At 39.8% G+C, this 27,590-nt stretch overlaps 1 protein-coding gene across 5 annotated transcripts in view; it reads right to left on the bottom strand.

Moving 5' to 3' along the window:
• Positions 1-27,590, bottom strand: part of HTR4 (5-hydroxytryptamine receptor 4) — a 192,446-nt gene that overhangs the window by 37,654 nt on the left and 127,202 nt on the right. For 3 of the 5 annotated variants that reach the window (XM_006052687.4, XM_006052688.4, XM_006052682.4), the window contains 3 exons: positions 25,075-25,228; positions 24,075-24,116; positions 21,224-21,792 (listed from right to left, as the gene is read on the bottom strand). In XM_006052687.4, the coding sequence (XP_006052749.1) occupies positions 21,224-21,792; positions 24,075-24,116; positions 25,075-25,228 (765 nt within the window). The remainder of the gene's footprint in view (positions 1-21,223; positions 21,793-24,074; positions 24,117-25,074; positions 25,229-27,590) is intronic. The other 2 variants (XM_025292463.3, XM_025292462.3) reach the window with 1 other exon arrangement.

Here is a 27,590-nt window from a genome sequence, read left to right as displayed (position 1 = left end):
AAACATGAGCTCCCTAGAAAAACTCAAAATGCAACCTCATGTCTTTACATACCCCTTGTATTTTCCTCTGTTTTTATTCACTGAACATATCTATTAAAAGAATGACTGAATAGAAAGGAAGAAAGAAAAGAAGGAGAGAAGGAAAGAAGAAGGGGAGAGAGGAAGGAGGGGAAGGAGGAGAAAGAGGAGAAGGAAGGGTTTCTCATTTCTCACTGGCCAAATTCCCTTTGTATCATACTTTTTATTATCATTAGCAACAATAAAAACAATCACTCATTAGGGTAGCACCTGTGTGTCAGGGCCTGGGATAAGTGTGTTATGTGCATTAATTAGTATAGTTTAAACCCATTTAACAGACAAGGAAACTGAGTTTCAGAGTTAAATAATTTGCCCAAATTTATTCAGTTAATAAGCAAATCAGACCTTAAAAATTCTGGTCAGTTTTGATTCCAAAATCTGGACCCTGAATTGACCTGATACACTGTCACTCATCATCTTAGGAACCATTACTGCTAAGTTCAGTATTCAGGTTCTGTGTCTCCAGCATTTCCATGTCCCGTTATGATGGACTCTAGGGTAAAAGGCATATGTACATGGGTGTAGAGTACATCTACTCCTCCTATGGGAAGCCTACAGTATGGTGTGTCTTCTTCTTTTACTGAAACACAGTGTGACTGGGACACTAACATGGAACTCTTTCCTCTTGCCCACTAAAGGAGCATCTTTGCCAAGAGGTGCACATATTTTCTGTGATGCAGAACCAGGGAGACTAGGTGGAAAAAGGAAAAGAAAGTGTAAAGTCAGGATAGCAGAGAGAGTAGAGGAAGGGGTTAAGTGAGTAAACATAACAAAGAATGAGCAGGGGGGATGGAAGACAGAGCGGGAAGACCTGGGATAAACAGAACCACTGAGTTGGGTGTGTGGAAGGCTCCAGAGCAGTTGCAGAGCTTGGGAGGAGGTTCTTTGAGAAGTATCTCCAAGAGGTTACACTGGTTCTCTCATATAATCCTTCCAGATAGTCAACTAATGATTGAGACTTCTGCAGAATTGCTGGTACCACTCCTTTTTATCCAGACAATATCAATATAGCTCTTGTCGAGGAGAGAAGAAAGGAAAATATCCCAGTCTCCTAACTCCATGGGGAACTCACAACCGACTCCCTCTCAGCAGGAGGAAAGGAGACCTGAGAATAACGATGGGGTGATCTTGCATCCTGGTTGGCCTGTGTCAGTCTCAGTTGACACTATTGTATGAATCACAATGAATAGTTTAATGTCTTCTCCTTTTTAGGTCTTCGTTCAAGATACAGAATCATGGTGCAGTATGCTGTGCCCCAAGAGATATTGTTCCCACATCTGTCCATAGAATTTCCAAGCAAGAATATTGAGGTGGGTTGTCATTTCTTACTCCAGGGGATCTTCCCAACCCAGGGATTGAACCCACATCTCCTGCATCTCCTGCAGAGGCAGGTGAATTCTTTACCACTGAGCCACTGGAAAGCCTCATACAATGGGAACATGACTTTAACATTCAGTGAGTACCTTTTGCTTTCAACTGCAAGGCCACCCTATTAACTAAGCAATGCAAACAGTAAACCAGGAGACAGGAACCTGGATTCTGATGTCTTTTTAGCCTTCAGTCATGGCATGCCTCTGATGACTAAGTCCCTTTCCTGTACCTCATTTTCCTCATGCGTTAAACCAGGAAGATAATCTATGAGATCCTTTGCAGCTACGACATTCTGGTTCTATGAGTAGCAGAGATCGTGGGTGACAGATACAGACCTTTTGACTGGGCACCAGCTGTGTGTGGGACTGTTCTCCAAAGCTGTGGGTATTTGAATTTGGCTTTTAATATTCTATTGTTAGTATCTGATACTTTATATTCTGTGTGGAGGGAGGAGGTTTCTCTGGAAACACAGGAAGATAATTTTGGGATTTGTATTCAAGAATCTGAAATACCTCAATTTTTGAATCTGTGAAGTCACACTGCAAAGCTGTTAAATGTATCTGGCTAGGATAGGACAGGGAGGGGCGGAGATGCTGCAACTTAAAATGCAGCGAGATCACAACTGTCTTACCTCAAACATATGCTTAATCAGAAACATTGGCAGAGCCACTCAAAACCCCTGGTGCAAAACACCATTAAAAAAGAACCTCTGATATTTTAACAGATGAGTTTTTAAAATGCAATTTCTTGTTTTAATAGTTTTAGTAAAATCTTCTACACTTCATGAAACATTCTTATATCATTATATCATTCCACATATAACCTTCAACGTAACTCTGTAAGGAAGCCAGGTAGGTACAATGTAGAGGTATGGATTGACTGATAGGTAATAGTGGATCTAGTGCTATAAATCAGGTGGCCTGCCTCCAAAATCAGGAATTCTGTCCACTGGGAAACATGGAAATAATTGTACAGTGGGAAGAGTTTTGTGATGAAGTTTAATATAATCTGTTGATGAGACAGAGTTAAAATTACATTTGTTCCAGAAGAAGAGGGAGAAGGAGGAAGAGAAGGAAAAAGAGGAAAAGAGGAGAAAGATCACTAAGTTATCTTTTACAAAATTGTCCAGAGACTACATGCATCAGAGTTATCTTGAATATACATAACAAATCCAGATTCTTAGGACCCACACACCAGACCTCTAACCACAGTGTGGGAGTAGGGAGTAGGGAGAGGGCAGAGGTGAGGAGGGGAGAGCAGAAATCTGCATTTTTAAAAGGTGCTTTCATATTATTCTTGGGCACATGGAAGCATGATTCCCCGAGGAGGTGAATGTCCCGTTATTCTACTCACACCTGAAGCAAAGTTTAGCAACAGAAACATAGGGAAGAGAAAAGACATGTGACTAGGAAGAACTAGAGTTTGAGGCATTCAGTGATTCTTCACAAAGGATCAGAAAGAAAGCACTGAATTGCATGCAAACAGTTCATTTTAGCTGGGTGGACAAGTGGTATTTGTTGGCTTTTATGACATTGATGATGAAATGAGGAAAGATTTGGTGATGAATCATAAAAATGAGATAGCAAAAAATGTAAATGCACAAAAAATGAGTTGCACAAGCAATATTTTTTAAGGTGTTTTTCATGTGATGAAAAAAAAACAATGACTGGGTACAACTAACTGATAAAAACTAATAGAACTGTTTATAAACGGTGAGCATATAAACTTGTACTGAGTTATTAGTAAGTTTAATGGCTCAGAAGGTGACAGACTAGTGTCTTTAGAGCACTATAAACCAGAACAGAATATTGATGCTGGAAGATCCAGTATTTCCCAAATATGCAGTGATTTCCACAGATGATATACCAAACAAAGAGGCATAGCATTAAACAACCTGAATTGCAGTAAGGAGATTCAATACTTCTTTCCCTCATTCTGCTTATTCTAAAGAGAAATACTTAGTTTGGCCCCACTCTGGCTTTAACAAGTCTTTAGTACCTAATAAAACGGAGAGTAGGCCTTTGCTCAGAGTTTTTGGCAAGCAATATTATTAAATTTTAATACTAATAAAAATTTATGCAAATAACCATAATTTGTTTTGTTTTCATTCTATTTGTTTTTTAAATCATCTTCTGTATGTGACTTTGCATTTAAGGTCATGATAGAGTTTCCAATTTCCAGAGATCCAATTGCCAACATCCTCTGGATCATGGAAAAAGGAAGAGAGTTCCAGAAAAACATCTATTTCTGCTTTACTGACTATGCCAAAGCCTTTGACTGTGTGAATCACAATAAACTGTGGAAAATTCTGAAAGAGATGGGAATACCAGACCACCTGATCTGCCTCTTGAGAAACCTGTATGCAGGTCAAGAAGCAACAGTTAGAACTGGACATGGAACAACAGACTGGTTCCAAATAGGAAAAGGAGTACATCAAGGCTGTATACTGTCACCCTGCTTATTTAACTTCTATGCAGAGTACATCATGAGAAATGCTGGGCTGGAAGAAGCACAAGCTGGAATCAAGATTGCCGGGAGAAATATCAATAACCTCAGATATGCAGATGATACCACCCTTATGGCAGAAAGTGAAGAGGAACTAAAAAGCCTCTTGATGAAAGTGAAAGAGGAGAGTGAAAAAGTTGGCTTAAAGCTCAACATTCAGAAAATTAAGATCATGGCATCTGGTCCCATCACTTCATGGCAAATAGATGGGAAACAGTGGAAACAGTGGCTGACTTTATTTTTTTGGGTTCCAAAATCACTGCAGATGGTGACTGCAGCCATGAAATTAAAAGATGCTTACTCCTTGGAAGGGAAGTTCTGACCAACCTAGACAGCATATTAAAAAGCAGAGACATTACTTTGTCCACAAAGGTCCGTCTGGTCAAGGCTATGGTTTTTCCAGTAGTCATGTATGGATGTGAGAGTTGGACTACAAAAAAAACTGAGTGCCAAAGAATTGATGCTTTTGAACTGTGATGCTGGAGAAAACTCTTGAGAGTCCCTTGGACTGCAAGGAGATCCAACCAGTCCATCCTAAAGGAGATCAGTCCTGGGTGTTCATTGGAAGGACTGATGTTAAAGCTGAAACTCCAATACTTTGGCCACCTGATGCGAAGAGCTGACTCATTTGAAAAGACCCTGATGCTGGGAAACATTGAGGGCAGGAGGAGAAGGGGACGACAGAGGATGAGATGCTTGGATGGCATCACCGACTCAATGGACATGAGTTTGGGTAAGGGAGTTGGTGATGCACAGGGAGGCCTGGCATGCTGTAGTTCATGGGGTCGCAAAGAGTTGGACATGACTGAGCGACTGAACTGAACTGAACTGAGAGTTTCCTTTACAAATAGATCTATTCAAATTTCAAAAAATGTATTTAAAGATAGATAGCAAATAGCATGGGCAGAATGCTGATATGGGTAAAAGTTGTGAAAATAGCAGGCAAATGACCAAAAAATCCCCTATCAGACAGATGTGAAAACCTAATTGCAGAGAGTAGAGTCTTGACAAGGACATAAAGCAATGCACCCTCAGGGTGGAAACTCTGGGATCTTAGGACAGCATTCTTTTTATTATTTTGTGCTGCTTGCAGAAAGGACCCCAGTTAGCTGAATTTGCAGTTTGGAACGCCTATCCTTGTAGCTTGGGCAAAATATATTCTAAGGGGTTCTTTAGTTCCATCACCAGTGTCAGACATGTCCATGTTTCAACATGCCAAAGTACAAGATCAAATCAGTACACACAGCTTACTCTGTTTATCCATATGCACATATAATTAAAGTCAAACCAAGTTGCTTGTGAGACTTTTTTCCATTGCCTATCATAGTTCTTGAAAGACAAATAAAACTAGAACTTTTAATCTTTGGGGGATCAGACTCCCTGCCTGCTTCTTCTGCTAAACTATTTTGATATGAAAGAACCTAAAAATCTGCAGGAGAAAAATGTCTTAGGTATAGATCCATGATAAAATCAGCCAGTATAAATTTAAGTGAATGTTTATTATGTGCCAGTGATTGTGCTAGGCTAATCATGGATTATCTCACGTAATTTTCACAACAATCCTATCACAGAGCTTTTTTTTACAGTATCTAGTTGAGCGAGGCCTAGCAACTTGCCCAAGTCAAAGGGCTAGGGAGAGGTGCAGCCACAATCTGAACCAGGCAAATTCAACAGCAGCATGGCTAAATGTGCACCTTCACTCAGTAAGTACCCTTGATTCTTAGACACTGCAGGTAGGAAATGTCCTGCTTTCTAGAAGCTGCCCAGGTGAGCAGAGAGTGTTTTAAATACATAAAAGTCCTTAAGATCCCACAGGATAAGCTGAGTCTCCAAGAAAAAGAGAAGCAGGTGGTGTGAGGGCCCAGAGGAGGAAGTGATTAGCTCAAAGATTGGGGGAGTAGGGATCAGGAAAGTTTAGAGCTCATGTTGGAACCATGCCTCAAGGAATGAGTAGGCTTGTACCAGGAAAGAAAGTGAGAGCATTTGGGGCAGCAGAAGTAATTCAGAGGCTGGAGAATTCACTGTTTACCTAAAGAAAACTGATCAATCTTGCATGCTTATTGCATAGGGAGTTAGGTCAGGGGAGAGTTGGGAGAAATGAGTTGGGAAACCAGATTGGGTCAGGCAAGAAGGACTTTACATGCCCTTCACTATCTGCCCACTGCAAATCACGCTATTTTGCTCAAGGTTATTCTATTACAGCTCAATCCAATTGGCATTTACAGTTTAAAATCCCACATGCCTGAATGGCCTTCACATCCTCTTAAACAATACATGTGAAATAGCTTCTCTCTCTATGGTGATATTATACACATAGTCCCAAAAGAAAACCAGAGGCAAAAAAATTATAATTTGCAACCCTGCCAATGTCTTGCCTTGGGTAATAGTAAGTTACCCCTCACTGGGAGGAGAGACAGACAACTACCTACCAGATAAGTTATAGAGGAGATCACTGCACTGGTTGGGATATTTGACCATATTGCTTCTGAAGCCCAGCCCATGTCTAAGAACCAAATGTCCTCCATTATTTCAAGAGTTTTCAATTAACTAGTAAGGAGCATAGCTTAGTGGTTAACAGCAAGAGTCTGAAATCAGATGAATATCTGTTAGAATCCTGGCCCACCACTTGCCAGCTATAGGATAGTAGCCAAGTAATTTAACCTCTCAGAGTCTCAATTTTCCCATCAGTAAAATGGGGATAATAATACTTGCTCCATGGGTTATATTAAGAATTCCATGAGATGACATATGTAATGCACTTAGCTTAATCCCTGGCAAATAAAACCAACTCTCAGTAAATGGCCGATCCTAAGATAATGATAATAAAGATGGTGACGTCTGGACCAGGAACCAAAGTATTCATAGCAACTCATTGGTATACATGACAGTCATACACACACACACACACACATACCTTCCCCCATAGTCAGAAACTCAAAGCAGGCAATGCCACTTCATAAATAGAAGGAAAATTCCATTATAACACCAGCAAAGGAAATAAAAGTCTGAGAAGAATAAAAGGAACATGAGTAGGCACCAAATATGTTTGTCAGGTTTATCAAAATACAGATTCACCCATTTCTTAGAGAATAAAAACCTCTCCAAGAATAATTCTAACTGTGAAATATTTCGAAGAATCTTATAAAAAACGAGGATGAGAAAATAATTCGGAACTCATCTTGTGGAAAGCAGGTTCTTGGCTCTTTGGTTGAACATAACCTGGAGCACAGTCAGACGTCTGTTTACATAACCAGAAGCTGTCCACCAGGTTTCTTCCCCTAAAGGTTAGGGGTGATTTCACAGCACTTCTTGGAGGACAGAAGCTAGAAATTTCTGCCTCACTCCCTTCCCCACAGTTCCCCTTTCCTTGCAGTTGAAGTAATTTTCCTTCTCCTTCTGAATTTCTTGCTCAGGAACTATCCTATACCTTATAAAAAGGATATTATGTGATTTGACCCCAAACCATTTCCCCTCAGACCCAGTTCTGACAACGAACCAGTTTCAGAAAATAGGAGCCTTGTCTTCCCAACTTAGAGTTCCTCCTTTTTTCTCCTACTAAGATCATGATTATGAGAACACAATTCATCAATAAATTACTTATTCCAGGCTCCATCTATATAATATCTCATATCAGCCTCATAATAATGTTATGAGGCAAGAATCATCTTCACTCCCACATTTGCATAGAAAGAAACAGGGGCACCAACAGGTCAAGGAACTTGCCCAAGATCACATAGCTTCAAAGTGGCAGGACCTGAATTCAGACAGGCTCATCAAATGCCAAGTCCTATTCCTTTAGCCACAATACCAAACTGCTTCACCAGTGTTCTGATTTCCTCTGGATTGGGATCCTGCCTTATTACTTTCAGACCAGTGAAGTCCTAACAGTCTTAACTGTTCACATGTAAAAAAGGAAGAACATGAAAACCAGGATGAGGGGATGCTTCTTGAATTTCAATCCTTCTCCTTAAAAATCTTTATCAGCAATTCCTTTCATATCAAAGCCTCAAACAATAGAAATTTATCTTGATGGGTGGATATGACAACATTTTTCTCACACAGAATCTCAGGCATAAAACCAGCTGCTTGCCACTGATCACCTACAGAGGCTGGGAATGGATTCCTTTCTTGCACGCATGCGTGCTCAGTTGCTTCAGGTATGTCTGACTGTGTGCAACCCTATGGGCTCCTACTCCCCACCAGGCTCCTCTGTCCATGGGATTCTCCAGGCAAGAATACTGGAGTGGGTTGCCATGCCCTTCTGCAGGGAATCTTCCCAACCCAGGGACTGAACCTGCATCTCCTCCATTGTAGACGGATTCTTTACCATTGAGCCACCAGGGAAGCCCAGATTCCTTCCTCGGATGCATCTAAATTTCCCATCAGCCAGAAGAATCGTAAAGAAAAGAGAACTGACAGCATCACTCTGGCACATCTCTTCCCACAAGTAACCTTTCCAGAAGGTCTCCGGCTTCAACCAAAGAAAATACTATGCTGGCTGAAGAAGGTTTGCTCTCTTTTGTGTTTAACTGCACTGTGGGAGGATTTTGTGGATCTGTAACTCACACAATCACAAATGAAGGGTTTGAGAACATCTCCTTTGACCCCCCACCCCTTCCTTGGCTAAGCTGACTAACGATCAATCAATGCTTCCATTGACTGGTGATCATCCAATTTTATCCTTCTACTTTATTAGGAACATCTTAGTAAGCAGTCCATTCATTTTGTGTTGAAATATGTATCCTTAAAACTTTAATCCTTTATAACTACCTCTTTTCTTTGTTATTGTTGTTTAGTTGCTAAGTTGTGTCTGACTCTTTATGATCCCATGGACTATAGCCTGCAAGGCTCCTCTGTCCATGGGATTTCCCAATCAAGAATACCGGAGTGGGTTGCCATTTCCTTCTCCAGTGGATCTTCCCAACCCAGGGACTGAACCCATGTCTCCTGCATTGGGAGATGGATTCTTCACCACTGAACTACCAGGGAAGCCCATCTCTTTTCCTTGGGATCCTTCAAAACAAATTGGTTCCCTCTTCCCAAAACAGCCCTCAGATATATTAAAAACAACACTTATGACCTGAATCATCTTTGAACCCTAAGCTCATCATCCCCCATTCCTTACATTGTTCTTCACATGGCATGAATATTGCAACAACAACAAAAAAATCATGATGTTTATCTTCTCCTGGAGACACTCCTGTTTGTGGACACCCAGAATAAGATGAAGCTTTACCACTGCTATGGACCAGGGCCGAGTGTCCCTACAGAGAGGACTAAGCACACATTTCGGAGAAGGCAATGGCACCCCACTCCAGTACTCTTGCCTGGAAAATCCCATGGACAGAGGAGCCTGATAGGCTACAGTCCATGGGGTCGCTAAGAGTTGGACACGACTGAGCGCCTTCACTTTCACTTTCATGCATTGGAGAAGGAAATGGCAACCCACTCCAGTGTTCTTGCCTGGAGAATCCCAGGGACGGGGGAGCCTGGTGGGCTGCCGTCTATGGGGTTGCACAGAATCGGACACGACTGAAGCGACTTAGCAGCAGTAGCAGCAAGCACACATTTACACGGTGGTATGCTTTCCTAGTGGGTCTCTTAGTGTGCTTTGGAAGCGATTCCTTCCTGAACAGCTGCTCTGACTAAATCGGGAGGGCTGTGTCTCTGCCAAGTACATGCTGTAAGGGAACAAGCTTGTAGAGCCTGCCTCATAGAAAGGGCTTATCTGCAAGCTTACTGCCGGCACTCTAACCACAGACATTCAGAGCCCTTCCTCTCACAAACACCTGCCTTTTACAGGGGTTTCCACTCCATTGTCCTATCTTGGGAGTGGGTGTGGATTAAGAGGAGTCAAACGATGCAGGGGCTGCACTGTACTAGGCAGGTAGCAGTACACACAACTCCCAGCTCCTGCTATCCCCTGGCAGAGGTAAGGAGTTTCTTTGTTGCAAAGCCCAGAGGATTAGTTTAAAGCAGGGTTTCTCAACCTCAGATTTATTTTGAAATTTGGGACCAGACAATTCTTGGGAGGAGTGGTATGTCTCATGCATTCTTGGATGTTTAGTAGCATCTCTTGCCTCTATCTACTGGCTGCCAGTAGCATCCACTAGTTTGTTCGTTTGTTTGTTTTCTCTTTTTTTGGCCATACCATGCAACATGTGTAACTTCCCGACCAGAGATAGAACCCACACCCCCTGCAATGGAAGCACAGAGTTGTAACCACTGGACTGCCATGGAAGTCCAACATCCACCAGTTGTGAAAACCAAAAATGCCTTCAGACATTGCTAAATGTCCCCTGGCAAACAAAACTGCCCCTAATTAAGAATTGCCAGTTTAAATCCAAACTATCTCAATAGTTTAAGACATCGTGTTAGTTGCTCAGTTATGCCTGACTCTTTGCAACCCCATGGACTGTAGCCTCTGTACATGGAATTCTCTGGGAAAGAATATTGGGGTGGGTAAGCCATTCCATTCTCCAGGGCATCTTCCTGACCCAGGGATCAAACCTGGGTCTCCTGCATTGTGGGCAGATTCTTTACTGTCTGAGCCACCAAGGAAGCCCCTTAAGACATGGAGCTAGATCTAAACTTGAAGCATTATCTACATCTACTTTCTCATTTTATTGATGCAGAGAGAAATGATAGCAATCAGTAAGAAATTAGAAGACAAGCTTCGCTTGTTCCAGTATACTAATGGTTCTCAATCCTGCTATATACATTAGAGCTCCTAAAACATATGCATTTCTGGTCCCTAACCAGACCAATTAAAATAGAATCTCTACATGTGGAAGCCAGGAGCTCCCAGTGCCTCTAGTGTGCAGCCAGTGTCAAGGGTCAGAGACTCACATCACACTGCCTCTGTTCTTGCCTCCAATAAACCACCTTGAGCACCTCTGGAGTTGGGTGTGGTTTGGGGTTTGCCCTGCAGGGTGACATGCACAGTGGGGCACCAATCTCAGACGCCTGGTACACGGGACCCTAATACCTAGAAACAAGAGCACTTGCAGAGCAAAAGGGGGAAAACAAATACACATAGTGTATAACCAATTTGTTCAACAAGCTAGCACGTTTTGCACTAGATCAAAGAAACGCCTACAGGTAATTTAAAAGCCAGAAGTCATATTCAAAATAACAGTCCCAACTGTTCAGCACAGGGCATCATGTACTCAGGAAACAAGTCTTGTCTCATGTTGTTTAAACAATTATTTATAAACAGTGTGATTAATTTCATTTCATTCATTTCTGGCTTTTCTCCTAACAGAGGAAGCTCAGCCTTCCTTGTTTAAGCAGTGTTTATAACATAGAGATTTCTATCGACTCATTCGTCAAGAAATGCTTATCAGGAAGCTGAGAAAATAACCGGATAAGTTGTTTGTTTTAACCAAGACATGAGCAACATTATATCTACAATTAAAATAACAACGGTTATGGCAGCTTCCACTCATGGAGCACTTTTCTATGTAACAGGAGCTGGGCTCAGCTCTGCATATATGTTATCATATTTAATCTTAACAAAAGTCCTATGAGATGGGTTCTAATATTATCCATTTTCAGTTCAGTTCAGTCGCTCAGTCGTGTCTGACTCTTTGCGACCCCATGAACCGCAGCACCCCAGGCCTCCCTGTCCATCAGCAACTCCCGAAGTTTACTCAAACTCATGTCCATCGAGTCGGTGATGCCATCCAACCATATCATCCTCTGTCGCCCCCTTCTCCTCCTGCCCTCACTCTTTCCCAGCATCAGGGTCTTTTCAGATGAGTCAGTTCTTCGCATCAGGTGGCCAAAGTATTGGAGTTTTACAGGTGAGAAAATAGAAGCCTAAAGATGTTTGGCCACATTGCTAAAGATTATATAGACGGTAAATGACAGATCTGAGACAGGACTGACAGCCAGGTGTGACAGACTCCAGCCCCTACAGCCATTATGCTACATTGGGTCGAATGCCTGTTTGGTTACAGACCAAAGCGCACCTTTATCTGAGTCAGAGACTGGAACTTTTCCTTGACAATATGTCTCAGTGGAAGGGAAAATGTTTAGGTCTCAGCACTTTAGCCCAGAAGTGGGCATCCTGGAGGGCAGCTTAAGCCACTTGATTACCAAACTTTTGCAGGTACACTCTGCAAACAGCACAAACTTTTCTAACCCTGAGTATTCTAACCCTGAGGCAAGTGGAGCTCTTGTAATGTTATTCTCACTGTGTTCTAGTGTGATATCAACAAGAACCATGCTCTGTGAGAGCTGCCTCAGGTAGGGATGGGACAAAACTGAGGACAGGGCCAGCTTCATGGCTGTGTGATCAGAGCAATCACATAGGAACTCAGAGCTTGCTGTACTGCGCTGCTTGTCCACATCCTGGAATTTGCAATAACTTTATCTTTGCACTTGTGAATGCTGAGGGACAATGAGGCATGCACGTGAGCAGAGACAGGAGCGATGTGCATGCACACCGTAGTTCCTTGCTGCCCATCACATTAGTGATGCCCCGTGAGCACAGAATTCTGGTAGACCCACCAAACATATGAAGTTTAGTCAGATTCAAAGCAAGCACAATGTGGACGTATAATTTATATGAAGTATTTTCCATTCTCCCATTGTCTTTCTGTCAGCAGCTTCTTTAACATGCTTACCCTGTGTTTGCTGAGTCTCGCTAAATTTCCACAGAACATGGGTCCACTACAATTCCGCACCCATGTTTCCTATCAACACATCTACCAACACCAGCAGGTGACTGGTGGCCCTGAGGGTACACGCTTTCCATCTGAACCAGAACTTGCCGGATGCAGAGAGAAGGCAATGATTGTCTAAGAAAAAGAAACCATCAAGGAACCCTACCATGTCTTTTTCACAGTGTTACTCTCCTGTATTAGCCAAGCATTTATGTTTAAAGTACTGACATAGAAAGAAAGGATATGATAGAGCAAGTCGTGGTTCTTTTCTCTGCAGTCCTCCTTTACTCCTCAGTAAGCTGAGGGGAGAATGTTAGTAGAATATGTACGCATCAAGAAGTAAAATAAAAATAATTGCATTAGTTTTATGCACTGTCTGGTAAAAATAAAACACATAAGCACATCTGAATTTCAAAATACAATTTGTGTAATTTTGGTTATTCCACATACAAGTTAAACGCTCTTATTTTTGTATTTAACACAGCCATTGCACAGCATAAAGATAGATGGTAAACTTTCTGCTAATAATTTAAAAATGCATTTTGTTTTTCTACTAGAGAACAGGTACGTAGCAAATAAAATATATATGACAAATTAAGAGAAAGACTGAGGAGGAAAAAAAATGGCTTTACATTTTAGTACTTTTAAGAGAAATTTGTTCCTGACCTTTGAACCAGAAGCCCCACATTTTCATTTTTCACTGGGGCTACAAATTAGCCCAGGGGCTACAAAGTAGCCAGTTCTGGAGGTGATTGAGGAAGAGAAGGCGAGGTCATTCTCATCCATCCTTTACAGTCCGAGCTATCAGGGAAGCACCTCTCATCCATCTTTGACCTACCTGGAGTAAATCTGCATTGGCTCAAAACAATGAGATAAATGTTGAATCCAATTGTAGCCTCCAAAGTTCAAGGTAAAGGCCAAAAAAAAAAAAAAGGCTTTTAAATGCCAAACAGCTTTTCAACATTAGCAGAAACCTCTGGGGATCTAAAGTAAATCAAACCTAAATTATTTTCTCGTCTGTGGGTAATCTTTCAATCTACTAAATGAAAACCTTTATTTAAATACAGAATTCTGACGGGATGAAACTGAAGGTTGGCAAGTGGCTTCACCATGAATAAAGCAACTATTCCAGTTAAGAGTTAACCAAAAAAATTTCTTTTTGTGGTGAAAATTTATTTGAGTACACAGTCCTGGTAAATGATAGGGTCTAGGTAGGGTCTGATAAGGGTATCCATCTATTCATTAGACAAATGTATTAACTTAACAGTGAGCTACACCCTGTGGGAACTTTTGGGAATAAAATAGACATTATCAGCCCTCAGGGACTGACAGTGTGCTTGCAGACAATAAAGAAGTAAATGAAATATAAATATAATTAAAAATTCTGATAACAGGAAGCAATAATGAACTTGAAGAACTTTTTTCTCCTAGTGTTATTTGGGGGAAACTCATTCTCTTTCTTACTTTTACTTTTTCCTATTTTCACAATTCTTTTTATTGCTTCTACATATAAATCTGAATATAATAATCTTGTGCATGGAAATGTCAAAGATTATACAGTCCATCCATTAGAATAATTTTATTTATTATTAAGCTCTAGTGGATAATAAGAGTTAATAATATGAGGAAAAATATATATTGTTTCCTTCCAGAGAGAAGGATCAAATTGCTTTGGAGCAGTTTTGTCCATTGGGACTTTTTACGATAAATGAAACAGTCTTTGTTTGCACTATCTAACCTTGCTGTATGTAACCACTGAGCTCTTGGAATGTGGCTACTAGACAGGGAAGGTCTGGAGACCTCCAGGTCAATGGAAAGACTTCATCAAAGAGATTGAGGGTGGAGAACAGAAGATGATAGCCAAGTCAGATATGTAAGAAGTTCTTTGGGAAGTGCTGAAGGAATGTTCAGCCTTCTTAGGAATTAGGTGAGTGACTTAAGTCTGAGCAAGATCTAATCTTGCAGAATGTCAGGGAAGATACTGAAACCTGGCATGAGCAGAGAAACCCACCCCCGTAGCTAAACTTTCCATGCAAATTCTGCTTGTGTTCCCTAACTTATAAATAGTCTGCTCTTATAATTATCTCCCCCATGAGGACAGAGCTTTGCAGTTAGCAAAGCAATTTCACATACATTATCTTGTTTGATTTTCACAGTGAGTTAGGCAAGAAAGGAATTATGTACCCAAGAAGCCCAAACTGGAATTCTCAGTGGATTTCAGGTAGAGAAAGATTTCTGTTCTGAAGTTACTATTAGCACCCCAAGTCCCTACTCTGCCAGGGATCATCTGAACTAATCAACATAAATAGAAGAGAGGCTAGACCAAGGGAGAAGAAACAGAACCATCCTTCATTCCCTTGTCAAATCACACAATGTTCCGGGCACTTTACTAGGCTCAGAGAACACAGTAGTGAACAAGACTGGCAAAATCCTTGGCATTTATCCAATGCACAAAGAACTCCAGAATCAGATCCCTATATAACTCCACATCAAATCAACATGGCTTATTCCTATCATCTGTCACCCATGCATGGTCTCAGTCTATGGGTCCATACTATGCCTCCCAAGTGTGGAGCATCTCTTAACTTAAAGAATGACTGAGCTGAGGCAAGCTTCCTAAGGAATATTCTCTCATATTTTACTGATTAATATCAGATAAAATTATCATGTTTCTTCCTTTTGTCATTTGAATTTTGTATACACAATGTTGACCAGCAGAGGTGAAAAGGCATCATTGTCTTTTTCCTGACTTGAGTAGGAAAGCAGCCAATGTTTTCTCATTAGGTTATTTCTTCCTTTCTCTGCCATTATATTTGATGTGAGTTTCCTATAAAGTGACTTCTAGAAGACTAAGAGAGAGATTGGCAGATGGGGAAAACCTAGCTATAGAATCAGGTTAAAGATGTGACAAGAAGAGAGAAGCTGGCTCCAGATTCACTAACAATCAGTTTACACACAGGATGAACCTGTTAGAATCCATTGCTCACATGCTACTAGCATTATGCCTCTTTCTTATATATGTGTGCGTATAAATTAAAACTGCCCCAAGAAACATTCGTATGATATAATTCATGTTTGGAAACTGTTTTTTTAAAAGACTATGTAACCTACATATCTGGACAAACTATTTCATTAGTTAACCAAATGGTATCTTCACTTCTATTTTGCTTGTGGGCTGGATATTCCCAAAGAAGATAATTATCCAACAGAAAACAACCAAACACAAGTACAGACTATTCTGCTAGTATGGGCACATTAGTCAGTACAAGCTGAGTGACCAAAGTCCTCGAAAAATGTCTTGCAAAAATGTATTATTTCACTGGCTACCCAACTGCTTGTTTAATAATAAAACGTCATGTAAGTCAAAGGGCTGTGAAGATAGGACCAAGTATGGGAAATCTACTATTCTAAACCACTGAGGCCAGATTGGCTTGTTTTTAATTCAACCTCAAAAAGTAAAATTCCGTTTTTTCAAAAAGATTTTAAGAAGAAAAAAGGTCAGAGTCTCAGAGTGCTGCCATTAACTGGCTCTCCTCAGTGTGAGTCTTGGATTGTAGACTAAGTCTTCTACATTAGGAGTCTCAAGGAAGATTAAAAAAAAAAAAAGTAACTTTCAGTTTTGAGCATGTGAATCTTTCATAAACCTGAAGATAATCATGAAGATATTTCATCAGCAAAAATGTACTAATCATTTGGTTATATACTATTTTGTAGACACTGTGTGAGGGGCTAAATGGTATACAGAGAAAAGAAAGCCATGGTTTCTATCCTTGAGGAATAACTGGCCTTATAGGGGTTAACTAAGGAACTCTATGATCTCAAGCAGTACAAATGCGAGAAAGAGTACTGTAAACAGGTCACTGCCATTCAGAGGAAGAAGAGAACAAACGATCCAATTGAAAAAACACGAAAAGGGTGTTTTCTATAGAAAAGGTTAGTATCTATCCTGAGATAAGTTTCTATTAAGTATATTATTTCTTTGAATAGTCAATGTGTGCCCAGGCAAGAAGTCAATATGAGATTACAAAGAATAGACTTATCTGATATAACCTTAGTTCCTTTTTAGAAAAGAGATGGAAAAAATGCCTGGATTTGAACAAGTTACTAATCTTCTACTGAAAACTACTACAGTTTGCAGACAAGATAGAGAAACATGAGCACTATGGCAGAGTTGACAGACTGATAAATGTCTCACCTAATTTATGCAAAGAGTCAAGATGAACATGAGAAGTGGTAACCCTATTCCTGACTCTAAGTGGGCTGGACAAGACTGAACTCTGGAGTCAGGAAGAGTAGGATCTGGATTCCAGCTTCGAGCTTCATCATTTACTATTGCTTGTATGAGTTTGGGCCAGTTACTTACCCTCTCTAAACCTTGGTTTACTCATCGCTAAAATGACAATAATTATAACACCAAATTCTTTCGGTGTTGTGAAAATTAAATGCAACAATGATTTCAAAGTTCTTAAATACAGTAACTGGCACACTTTTCTGGAATTATGTTAGGCATCATAATCATAATCATAATTATTAATGATATGGAAGGAGGTCTCTGGTGGGCTGCCCCATACTTGGTCAATAGATGCCTTGGAAGAGGAGACTGACACACAGTTCCAAATCTGACACAGAAAGCTATAAATTTGTTCAGGCATCATGCTACATTTCTGTGACTTATATTTTGCTTGCATGATTAAATTTTGCATTTATTTAGATTTAACTTCATATTTCCAACATTGGCTGATTGCTTTTCCTTTCTAAAACCTTTAAGTCTGCCTTCTAACATGTTAGCTCTCCCTCAGGGCCATTTATTAATACGGTAGATGATAGCTCTACTTATGGAGACAGGGAAGACTCAGGAAATTTGTGGTTGGGGTATGAGAAATAGAAGAATTCTATTCTGGATGCATGAAATTTGATATTCCAAAGAAACATATAAATGGGGTTGTCAAGGAAGCAAATTGGATCTTGTGGTCTGGAGTTCAAAGGGTAGCTATGACCTGGAGATATAAATTAATGAGAGGGCTGACAGCATGATGATTGCATTTAAAGCCATGGATGCTTAAATCACATAAAGTGGAAATGTAGTTTGAGGAGAGTATTAGGAACCAAGTGCTGAAGAATTCCAACATTTAGAGGCCAGATAGAAAAGGAAGAACCTGTTAAGGATTCTCAGAAGGTATTGCTAGTGAGTTAAGAGGAAAACCAGATAAATATGGTGTTTAAGAAAATTGATTGAGGAAATTTTTCAAGAAAAAAGCTGAGTCAACTGCAAGAGGTCAAATAAGAAGAGTTTTTTCAAACTTTGAAACTTCTGTAAGAAAAAAGCTAACCAAAGTTCAAAATCAAGCAGAAGATGGGAGTATGTTTTTTGCAAATTATCTAACAAAGGATTAATATTTGGAATATAATAAAGAACACCCAGAAATTAATCAGAAAAATAGAAAATAGTTTTCAGACAAAGTGCCAAATATAGGAAGGTGCAGTCAGCAACTAATTTTGAAAAGGGCCAATCTATCAAATCATCTGGGAAATGCAAATAAAATGAAAGAGCATATTTCAAGTAGTATATTAATAAAAGATGCATAATATCCATTGGGGGGAAAGAGTAGCAGATACTCTCACGGCCTGCTGATGAAAATGCAAGGTACTGTGGTGCTCCGGGAGGTCAGTCTTATGGTAAGCATAACGTTCTGAAATGCACATAATGGTCAATAGTGCAGTTGCACTTTCAGTAGTTATCTGAAAGGAATACTGGCACATGCACGAAGAAATGTGTTTCAGGACATTAAAAAGAGTAGTTTGTAATAGCAAAAGATTGGAGACACCTACATATCCATTAATGGGAAATAATTAAATAAAATGTAATATGTATTTTTAGTATAGAAGATTATGTAACAGTTAAAAATAATGAGTTAGATCTATATGTCTGAGTGGGATGATCTCTAAAACGCATCGTTAAAGAATAAAAAGCAAGGTCCAGAAAAGTACACACAGAATGGCTCCATTTATGTAAAATGAAGGGAGAAAAACCTGTGACTCTGTATGTTTTTATGAAGGTTTGTAAATGCATTGAAAAGATTATAGACTAGTGGTAATTGTTGTCTAGGGGCTGGGTTAGTAGGATAAAAGCTGACTTTACTTTTCATTGCTACAGGTTTTATATTTCATTCATTCATCTGAATTTGTTGATGTCCTACTTGCGGGATTTTTAGGAAACACATTTTTCTTAGATTGAGTTAAAATAGTCAATCTGGAGAATTAATTTTATGATTTGTTAAATTATCCATCAAGCACCATATTGTGCATTTGTTATGTCATAGGAAATAAAACAGGCAGGATTCCTGTCCTTGCAAGGCTTACACTCTAGTGGATTCAAGTTTCAAATAGTTTTCTCTTCCCTGTATAGGCTACCTCCACTCTTAAAAGATTCTTCACCTCCACAGTGAAATACCTGATACCAATTTCCTGTACTTTTGATGGCCTCAGGAAGAAATAAATCTAAGGAACAAAGTGTGAAGAATAAACACATAAGCCATCTCTAAACTGCTCTCTCTGATTAACAATCATGCTGCAGATTTCCAAAAGCAGGAGGGATAAAATAATACAGTATTAGTAAAATAGGTTTCCTGGGCTGCCCTAGAAACCCTAAACTCTATGACTCTTACTGTGGGGAAAGGCATCAGTTCTAAACAACTGTCTTAATAAAGGCACTACTAGAACAGACTCTCGAAGTAGTAGGCTGCTGCTGCTGCTGCTGCTACGTGGCTTCAGTCGTGTCCAACTCTGTGCGACCCCATAGACGGCAGCCCACCAGGCTCCCCCGTCCCTGGGATTCTCCAGGCAAGAACACTGGAGTGGGTTGCCATTTCCTTCTCCAATGCAGGAAAGTGAAAAGTGAAAATGAAGTTGCTCAATCATGTCTGACTCTTCACGACCCCATGGACTGCAGCCTACCAGGCTCCTCCGCCCATGGGATTTTCCAGGCAAGAGTACTGGAGTGGGGTGCCAAGTAGTAGGCAATTAAGCTTAAATAACTAAAAGCTCTCTGGCACCCACACAGAAGTTCTTATACACAAACTTCACTTTACTGTAAGATCCTTTCTGTGACACTCACGAAGGCGCAATAATTATTAATAAATAAGAATGCCAGCCTATAGGAGTATTGTTTGAGGCCTTTCCACCAGCTGGAATCTCAACATCATACTAGGATTTAACTACAAGTCTGTTCACACTGGTAGCAGAAAATTGAATTTACGTTTCTGAGAAATCTCTGAAGCAAACTATTGATATTTCATAGAAATTCCTATGTTTTCTTCTTTTCTTACACACGCAAATGAAAAGTCCCCAATTTTCAGCTGCCAAAAACAGCTAAATACTGTCATCATCAGAAAAATTAAATGTTTGTCTCAAAGAAGGAACTGCTCTGTGGAAATTCCTGTGCATCTCAGGACAAAGGAAAAAAATGTTGATGATTCATCTTTGCTAAAGGATAATGTACTTATCATACATGGCTTTTCACAGCTAAGAACAACTGTAAGCCAGTTGATAAGAAAATTATCAGAGTTTGAAAAGAGGCATCATGCCTAGTCACTGAAATTCAACTCCAAATTTTCTCCTGCCTCCATCAACCTATGTGACCTTGGGTAAATCACCTGACCTTTCCCCACTCTTTCATATTCCAATGCCTTCCTCATGCTGCTCATTCTATCTGGAATGCCTTCTTTGACAGCTCCTCCAATTCTAAAATTCTTTAAAAATGCTGTTCTGTGAAGTTTTCCCTCATTCCCTTAACCAAATCAGCTTCTTTCCTACTCATATCCCCAGTCTACATGGTCCATACTTCCATTATCATTTATCATATGGCATTACTATTGCACATTTATCACTTTGTTTATTTTATTTTAGCTTATCATGTTATTTTACAGCCATCTTATGGTATCAGGTTATATGCTATTAGTTCTAATATTTACAATATTATTAGTAGTATTATGAGCACTTTCTATGTGTCAGGCCATATATGACTACATTACCCCTAACTGTCATAAAAGTCCTATATGATGGTGTTATAATTATTACCATTTTTTACAGTTGAAAAAAGTAAAAATCAAGAAAGATTATGCAAATGATTAGTAGTGGCACTGAGGATCAAAATACAGACTATTTTACTATGGCTTTAATTACTACCCTAAAATAGTACCTGTAAATAGGAGTAGATAATGTATACTATATTCTTACTAGGTGTCAGATTCTGTACTACATGCTTTATACATAGTAGCTAATATGATTCTCAAAAAAACACTGTGATGTAGAAATTGTGATTATGACTTTCATGTTTTAAATGAAATCAAAGGTTCAGAATGGTTAAATGACTGCCTGAAGTCAAAGAACTCTGGAGGCTGGATTTGAATACAGGTCATCGTGCCCCAGTGCCTAAGCGCTTATCCACTACTCTATTCCATTAACAGATGGGAGTTTATTTTAATCTTTGAAAATACTATACAGATTTTTTAAGAATAATCCATCTGGAAACAGAAAACTCGAAAGTTACCTCTTCTGAGTCATGTAAGTGATCAAAATCTAACAAGCCCCAGAGCACTCACCTTAGCACATGTGTGGATCCATTAATGGTTGTGGTTGAACAGGGGACAGTCTGGCCCAGAATGGAAGGTCTTCGGTAGCGTTCATCATCACAGCAGAGGATGATGAGGAAGGCACGTCTAAAAGACTTATTCAAGAAAGCGTAGAGAAATGGGTTCAACCCAGAATTGATGTAGCCAAGCCAGAGGAAAGCGGTCCACACCTGCCCAGGAACAGTATAGTCTACAAATGGATCCACAATATTGGTGACAAAGAATGGAGCCCAGCAAAGGCAGAAGCAACCCATGATGATGCACAGAGTCTTGGCTGCTTTGGTCTCTGTCCTCATGCGATGAGTGCTATGCTGGTCTGTTGGCTGCAGCCTGCCCTCTGTGGGGGCTCCTGCCCGTTGTAGCATCTGGATCTGGTGAGCATGCTCCTTAGCTGTGACATAGATGCGATAATAGGCCAGGACCATGAGGAGAAATGGGATGTAGAAGGCTACCACGGAGCAGGTGATGGCATAGGGCTTGTTGACCATGAAGATACAGTATGTAGAGTTAGAGTTCTGATTGAACTTCCTTTTTTCTATCTGAGAGTTAGAGGGAAAGAGGAAGTGAAGAAGTAGGGTGGGTGGAAAGGAATAAAAAAGTGAATAGGAAGAAGCAGGAGAAGAATGAGAAAAATTGTAAGAAAATACAAAGGATAAAAAAGAAGAGAAAAGGAGGATTTGGAAGGTCGAAAGAAAGAGAAAAGGAATAAAGAAGGAAAGGGAGGGATAGATAAAAGAAAGGGTGAAGGGAAAGAAAATAAAAAAGGTTTATCAGCAAAGCTTTTGTTTTTCTTCTAATAAGCCTACAGCATATAGAACCATGATGGTAGAAAAGGAATACACTTTTGGCTGCTTTGGGTCTTCTTATATCTCAGTATTTCCATAAAAATCTTCTAGAATTTTGATAGGAATTAGAATAGTGTGACTGAGGGAAAATGACATTTTTTCAATGTTAAGATTTCCAATTCACAAGCATGATAATTCTCTCTCTTTATGTAAATCTTTCATAATTTATTTCAGTAATATTTTATATTTTTGTATAAACATCTTTTGCCAGATTTAACCTAAATATTTGCATTTTTATTCTAATGCGAATAGTACTATGCTAAATTCATATTCCAAACTGTCCGCTGCTAATATGTAGAACTCTGAAAAATTTTTGTATATTGGCTATGTATTCAACAATTTTGTTAAATTAGTAACTAATATTTCATCTTTAGATTCTTCTGAATATTTTCCATGAATAATCATGTGATCTGCAAATAATGACAATTTCATTTCTATCTTTCTAGTCTTAATACCATTTTTCCTTGCATGTTGAACTTAATAAGATCTCTAGTACAATTCTGAATAAGAATGGTAACAGTGGACACCATTTTTCCAGTCCCAGTTTTAGGAGGGGAGATTTCAATATTTTACTATTAAGTATGACATTTGCTGTCAGTTTTTTGTCAATGTCCTCTGTTTGAGAAAGCTCCCTTCTATTCCTACTGTGATGAAAAAATTTTTAAATTATGATTGTATATTGAATTTTGTCAATGCATTTTTTATAGTAATAAGATGATCATGTGGGTTTTCTCTTCTTTCTTTAATTCAGACAGTGGCATATAGTGTTATATACTGGTATAAATCTCACTCGCCTTGAATACTGTGATATACTAGATTCATCTTAGGAACTGAAAGACTTTTTCCACCTATAAACTCTGCATGCTGATGGCTTTTAGTTATCAGTCTTCTCTAGGAATAGATCTTGGTTGAAGAGAGCTGTGTAACCCAATGACACTTCCCTTCCTGAGGTCAGCCTGCATCTAGTGTGAACATACACATGAATAGAGATGTGAATAAAAATATGTATGATAAATAATATGCTATTTCATTCACTGTGTACACATTTAGTATTTTGTCTTATAGTATATTGTAAGGTTATAGTATACCTTCTTATTGAATTGACATTTTTAACATAATAAAATCTCTTTTTATCTCAGTATTACTTGCCTCAAGTCACAGGAACCTAATCCTATATTTCACCTAGGAACAAAGATTCATGATTTGCTAATTCAGTATTTGCAGCAACTTTATTACCATGAATAACAAGGATCAACTACACATGTATAATGAACACCTGGGTTACGCTAGTTTCTCTCTAGGCCAATTCAATGCGCAAATGAGTGAAAGATATGAAATGCAATTACAATATCATGGAGCAAACACTAAGCATGTTAATAGTAAGGAGATGCCCCGTTCCCCAGTTACATGAATTAAACAGGGGATGCTTCTATCTCACTGTCACAAAAGAACACAGCTCACTAGGTTATTTCTCTTGGAAGTTCTACATCAGAAGGTTAGAGCGCTGAGTACTTGTTACAAATTTTGATGCACAGAAGCTTCATTAGGGATTAAGTTTAGCACAAACATAAGGACATAGACTCTTGGGTCCAGTCAGCTTGGGCTTAGCTCTAGTCACCACCACTCCCTACCAATGTGACTTAACCTCATTGACCTTCAGTTTCCTGAGGATGATGACAGGATTACTTCACAGCACTGTTGTGAGTCCTGAGTGAGACAATGATTAAATTAACACAGGGCTCGGCACACAGTAAGTGTTCAACATTTGCTGGCCATTATTATATTTATCTACTCATTATTAGAAATTTGAATTTCATTTCCCCCAAGAATGATAAAACTGAAAGCTTGAAAGAAAAGGGATAGGATTTAAAAAAAAAATCCATACAGTCTCCCTTGTACGGATCCCCTTTCATTTTTCCACTCCTCTGTCCCCAGCATTTCTTTCAGAAGCCCAAGGAACTCTCGTTCTGACATACCACATGCAAATCCTGGCCCAGTCTTGGCTTGGATATCCTTTCCTGGACAAAGAATAAGGCAAGATTAGGGGCTAGGAATGGGATGGAGAGAGGAAGGGGCAGCTCCTATTCTGACTGGTCCTCTTGGGTCAGAGTTCACTCTCACTCTCTCCTCCCCATTCCCTGGTCAGAGTCCTGGGATCCATCTTAAAGTGACTGCCTGACAACTTCCTTAGGGGGAAAAAAAAAAAAAATATATATATATATATATATATATATATATATATCCCTGCTAATAGATCCAGATCATAGCTTTCAATCTTCAATGCAAGTTTGATATTGAAAACAAAGTATGTCAGAGTTGGAAACTCTCCAAGAGCATCTAGACAGGAGTTGACAGATAATGCCTGCAACCTGTGTTTTCCTGCACTGCTCAAAGACACTGTTCCCAATGAGGACCCAAGGATCTTCTCATCACAGCCCTTCAGGAAGTGGCTCAGTGACAGAGCTGGGCTCAGGGTCCAGTTCTCTGGACTCCGGGCCCATACATTCTCTGGAAACCTCCACCCACCCCAACAGGTTTTCCATGGGTCACCATAAGCCTCAAAGGGTCTCAGCATGAAATGAGATGAAGGCCTCTTGGGATACATCACATCCCTCAGGCTCTGGAGTTTGTCTGCTAAGCTTTGAATACCTGTTCCACTATTCACTAGCTGTGAATTCACAGGCATATTACTTCACCATTTTTGAACCTGAGTTTTCTCATCTGTGAAATGGGGGGAAATTATTATAATTTTCCCAAAGGGATGCTGCTGTCAGGATCACATGTATTTACAGTACTACTTTTTGGCATACAGTAAACTGAAAACTGTTAGCCTGCTTTTTGTTGTTGTTATTATTGTTACTCTGTCAGGATTTTTCTTAGGATACCCACTTAACCTGACATTGTTTGTTTATTTAGAATCCCAAGCAAACAAAGTTAGTCAGACAGTAAACCCATATGGTCTGCATGAGTACTCACCAAATCAATTATTCCAATGTTATTCCAGCCTTGCATTATAGGGAGAAAAGAGATAAACATGGGAATGACCCAGCAGCCTCCCAGCATTAATGCGATGCGCAGAGGGGTCATCTTGTTCCTATAGACCAAAGGCTGGCAGCAGATGGCATAATACCTGGAGAGAGAATAGAGGGGGTGGGTGCCAAGGGAAAGGACAGAGGAGAGGGAGAAGGAGGAGACATAATTCATGAGAGAGAAGTACAGAGGAGAAGGAAAATAAGAAGAGGAAATAGTGGAAAAGGGGCAAATTAGAGGGGGAAATAGAGAATGAAAATAAAGAAGGAGGAGAAAAGAATGAGAAGGGGGAAATTGGATGAGTGAGTAGTAGAGGAAGGGAGAGAGAAGTGGGAGAAGAACAGAGAAAATAAAAAGCAATTGTACAATAAAATATTGTATTGTCCATGAGTTTCTGCTACTATAAATATAAACTTTAGATCACACATATGAGAACCATAACCAGACACTGGTCCCATATCCCTCTTCCTCTCCCCATACCTGAGAAACTCAACATATACCTGAGAGTCTGCTCCATCTCAGGCACAGACCTAACACTGCCCTCGTGCCTAGGAATTTTAAAGGCTACTGCCCAGCTCTCTGGGTGTCTGCATCCAGATATACGCAGTCCTTTTCACAACAATGTGAGGTAACCCAGAGTTGGTCCTACATCTGAGCTCTAAGAACAGTATCTCAAACTTGCCCTCATCCTCTTGATACCTACCTATACCGAGTGGATGCTCTAAGCCAGTGTTCTTTAAATTTTGGTCCAGGGATTCTGCCCTTCTTCTCTATATTAGACTCACCTGAGGAGATCTGCTTAAAATGCAGATTTCAAAGATCTCCTAAAATAGAGCCTGAGGGGGAGGAATCTGGAGTTTGCATTCTGACAAGTGAAAATCATTACTGCTGTTTGCCACATATGTCCAGTTCCTGGCCTCCTTGCGGCTGAGTGGGGCCAACTGACTCTTTTGGCCTGAGTCATGAATAAAATCAACATGTGTTATTTCTGGACTGAAGCATTTAATTGTTTCTCTGATGCCAAGAAAGTAAAGTTTCAAATATGTCCTGCTCCATCATTTCCTACCTACTGGTAGAGACCATCTTATTTCCATTTATCAGGGTCTGATCTTTTTCCAGGGACTCTCTGCTCATGGTTTCCAGAGCTCAGATTCTGCCTATGTTACTGAAAGTGAAAGTGAAGTCATTCAGTCATGTCTGACTCTTTGCGACCCCACAGACTGTAGCCTATCAGGCTCTTCCGTCCATGGGATTTTCCAGGCAATAGTACTGGAGTGGGTTGCCATTTCCATCTCCAGGGCATCTTCCCAACCCATGGATCGAACCCGGGTCTCCTGCATTGTAGACAGATGCTTTACCATCTGTGCCACCAAGGAAGTCCTGCCTAGGTACTAGCTTTCTTCTTATCTCGAGAGAGGCACAACTTGCCCCACTCGATGATCGGGCCTCTAACTCCTAGATTGCTCCTTGTATGTTGTTCCAATCTTGGAGACCATTACTTCCATGCCCAGACAGTTCACTGAATCTGACAACAAGTAAAATATCATGGTAAGCTTATCAGCCATTTGTCTTTGGAAAAGTCAAAGAAAAAAATGCAAAAAGACAGCCTGGAGGCTAAGTCTATTCTTTAAGATTTTATACCATTTAATGATAAGCCACCCCCTTATACCCTTCATTTTATGCAATTCACTTTGTTAATTTTTACCACCTCTTCCTTTCTTTTCTTAATTCAAAGCCTAACTAATAGAACAAAGGCTATATTCTTTGAAAAGCTGGTGGTAGGATGAGTTGGGAGAATGGGTGAAATGAGAAGGAGAGCCCAGTGTTGGAGCATGAGAACAGAGTGCCACAGGATCTGAGAGGGGAGAATTATATCCTTCCCTCTAAGGCATCAAAAAGTAGCTGACCACATTGTGTCAGGGAACTCCCTGTGCCCAGCAAGACAGTGGAGTGTCCTGATCTGGACCAGAGTGCAAAGAACAACAAACCAAAGAATGGGAGAGGGAATTACTCAGGAACTCATTTTCTTTATCTATAAAACTGACATGGTAGCCAAATCTAACTAAGGCTAACTCAGTAATGGAAAGAATCATGATTAAGTGGAATTCTCTTCACACTCTTGACTTATATAAGAAAGGCAAATTTTTCTGAATGGCTGTTATTAATAATCATCAGAGGTTTACTTACAAAAAGTTGATGAATTTGGAGTACAAGAAAACATAATTTTTTTTTTTCAAAATTTGCTCCCTTCCTCACTTCCTGCTAGAGGGCCTAGATTAGCTAGATTATATATTGGTTTTGTACATTTACCATCTTCCCTCTTTTTCCTTGGTGATAGCATCCAAAGTCCTTTGGGAATTCTCTTTTCACTTGTTGTTGTATAGTTGGGAAAATAAATGATGTGATTCTGACTTTTCCAGCCAGGGAGTGACCTAATCAGACATTTTCCTGGAACTCTGAAT

This window comes from Bubalus bubalis, chromosome 9 (genome assembly GCF_019923935.1).
Source record: "Bubalus bubalis isolate 160015118507 breed Murrah chromosome 9, NDDB_SH_1, whole genome shotgun sequence".
In the NCBI taxonomy this organism is placed as follows: Eukaryota; Metazoa; Chordata; class Mammalia; order Artiodactyla; family Bovidae; genus Bubalus; species Bubalus bubalis.
This window is presented reverse-complemented; position numbering and strand designations above follow the sequence as displayed.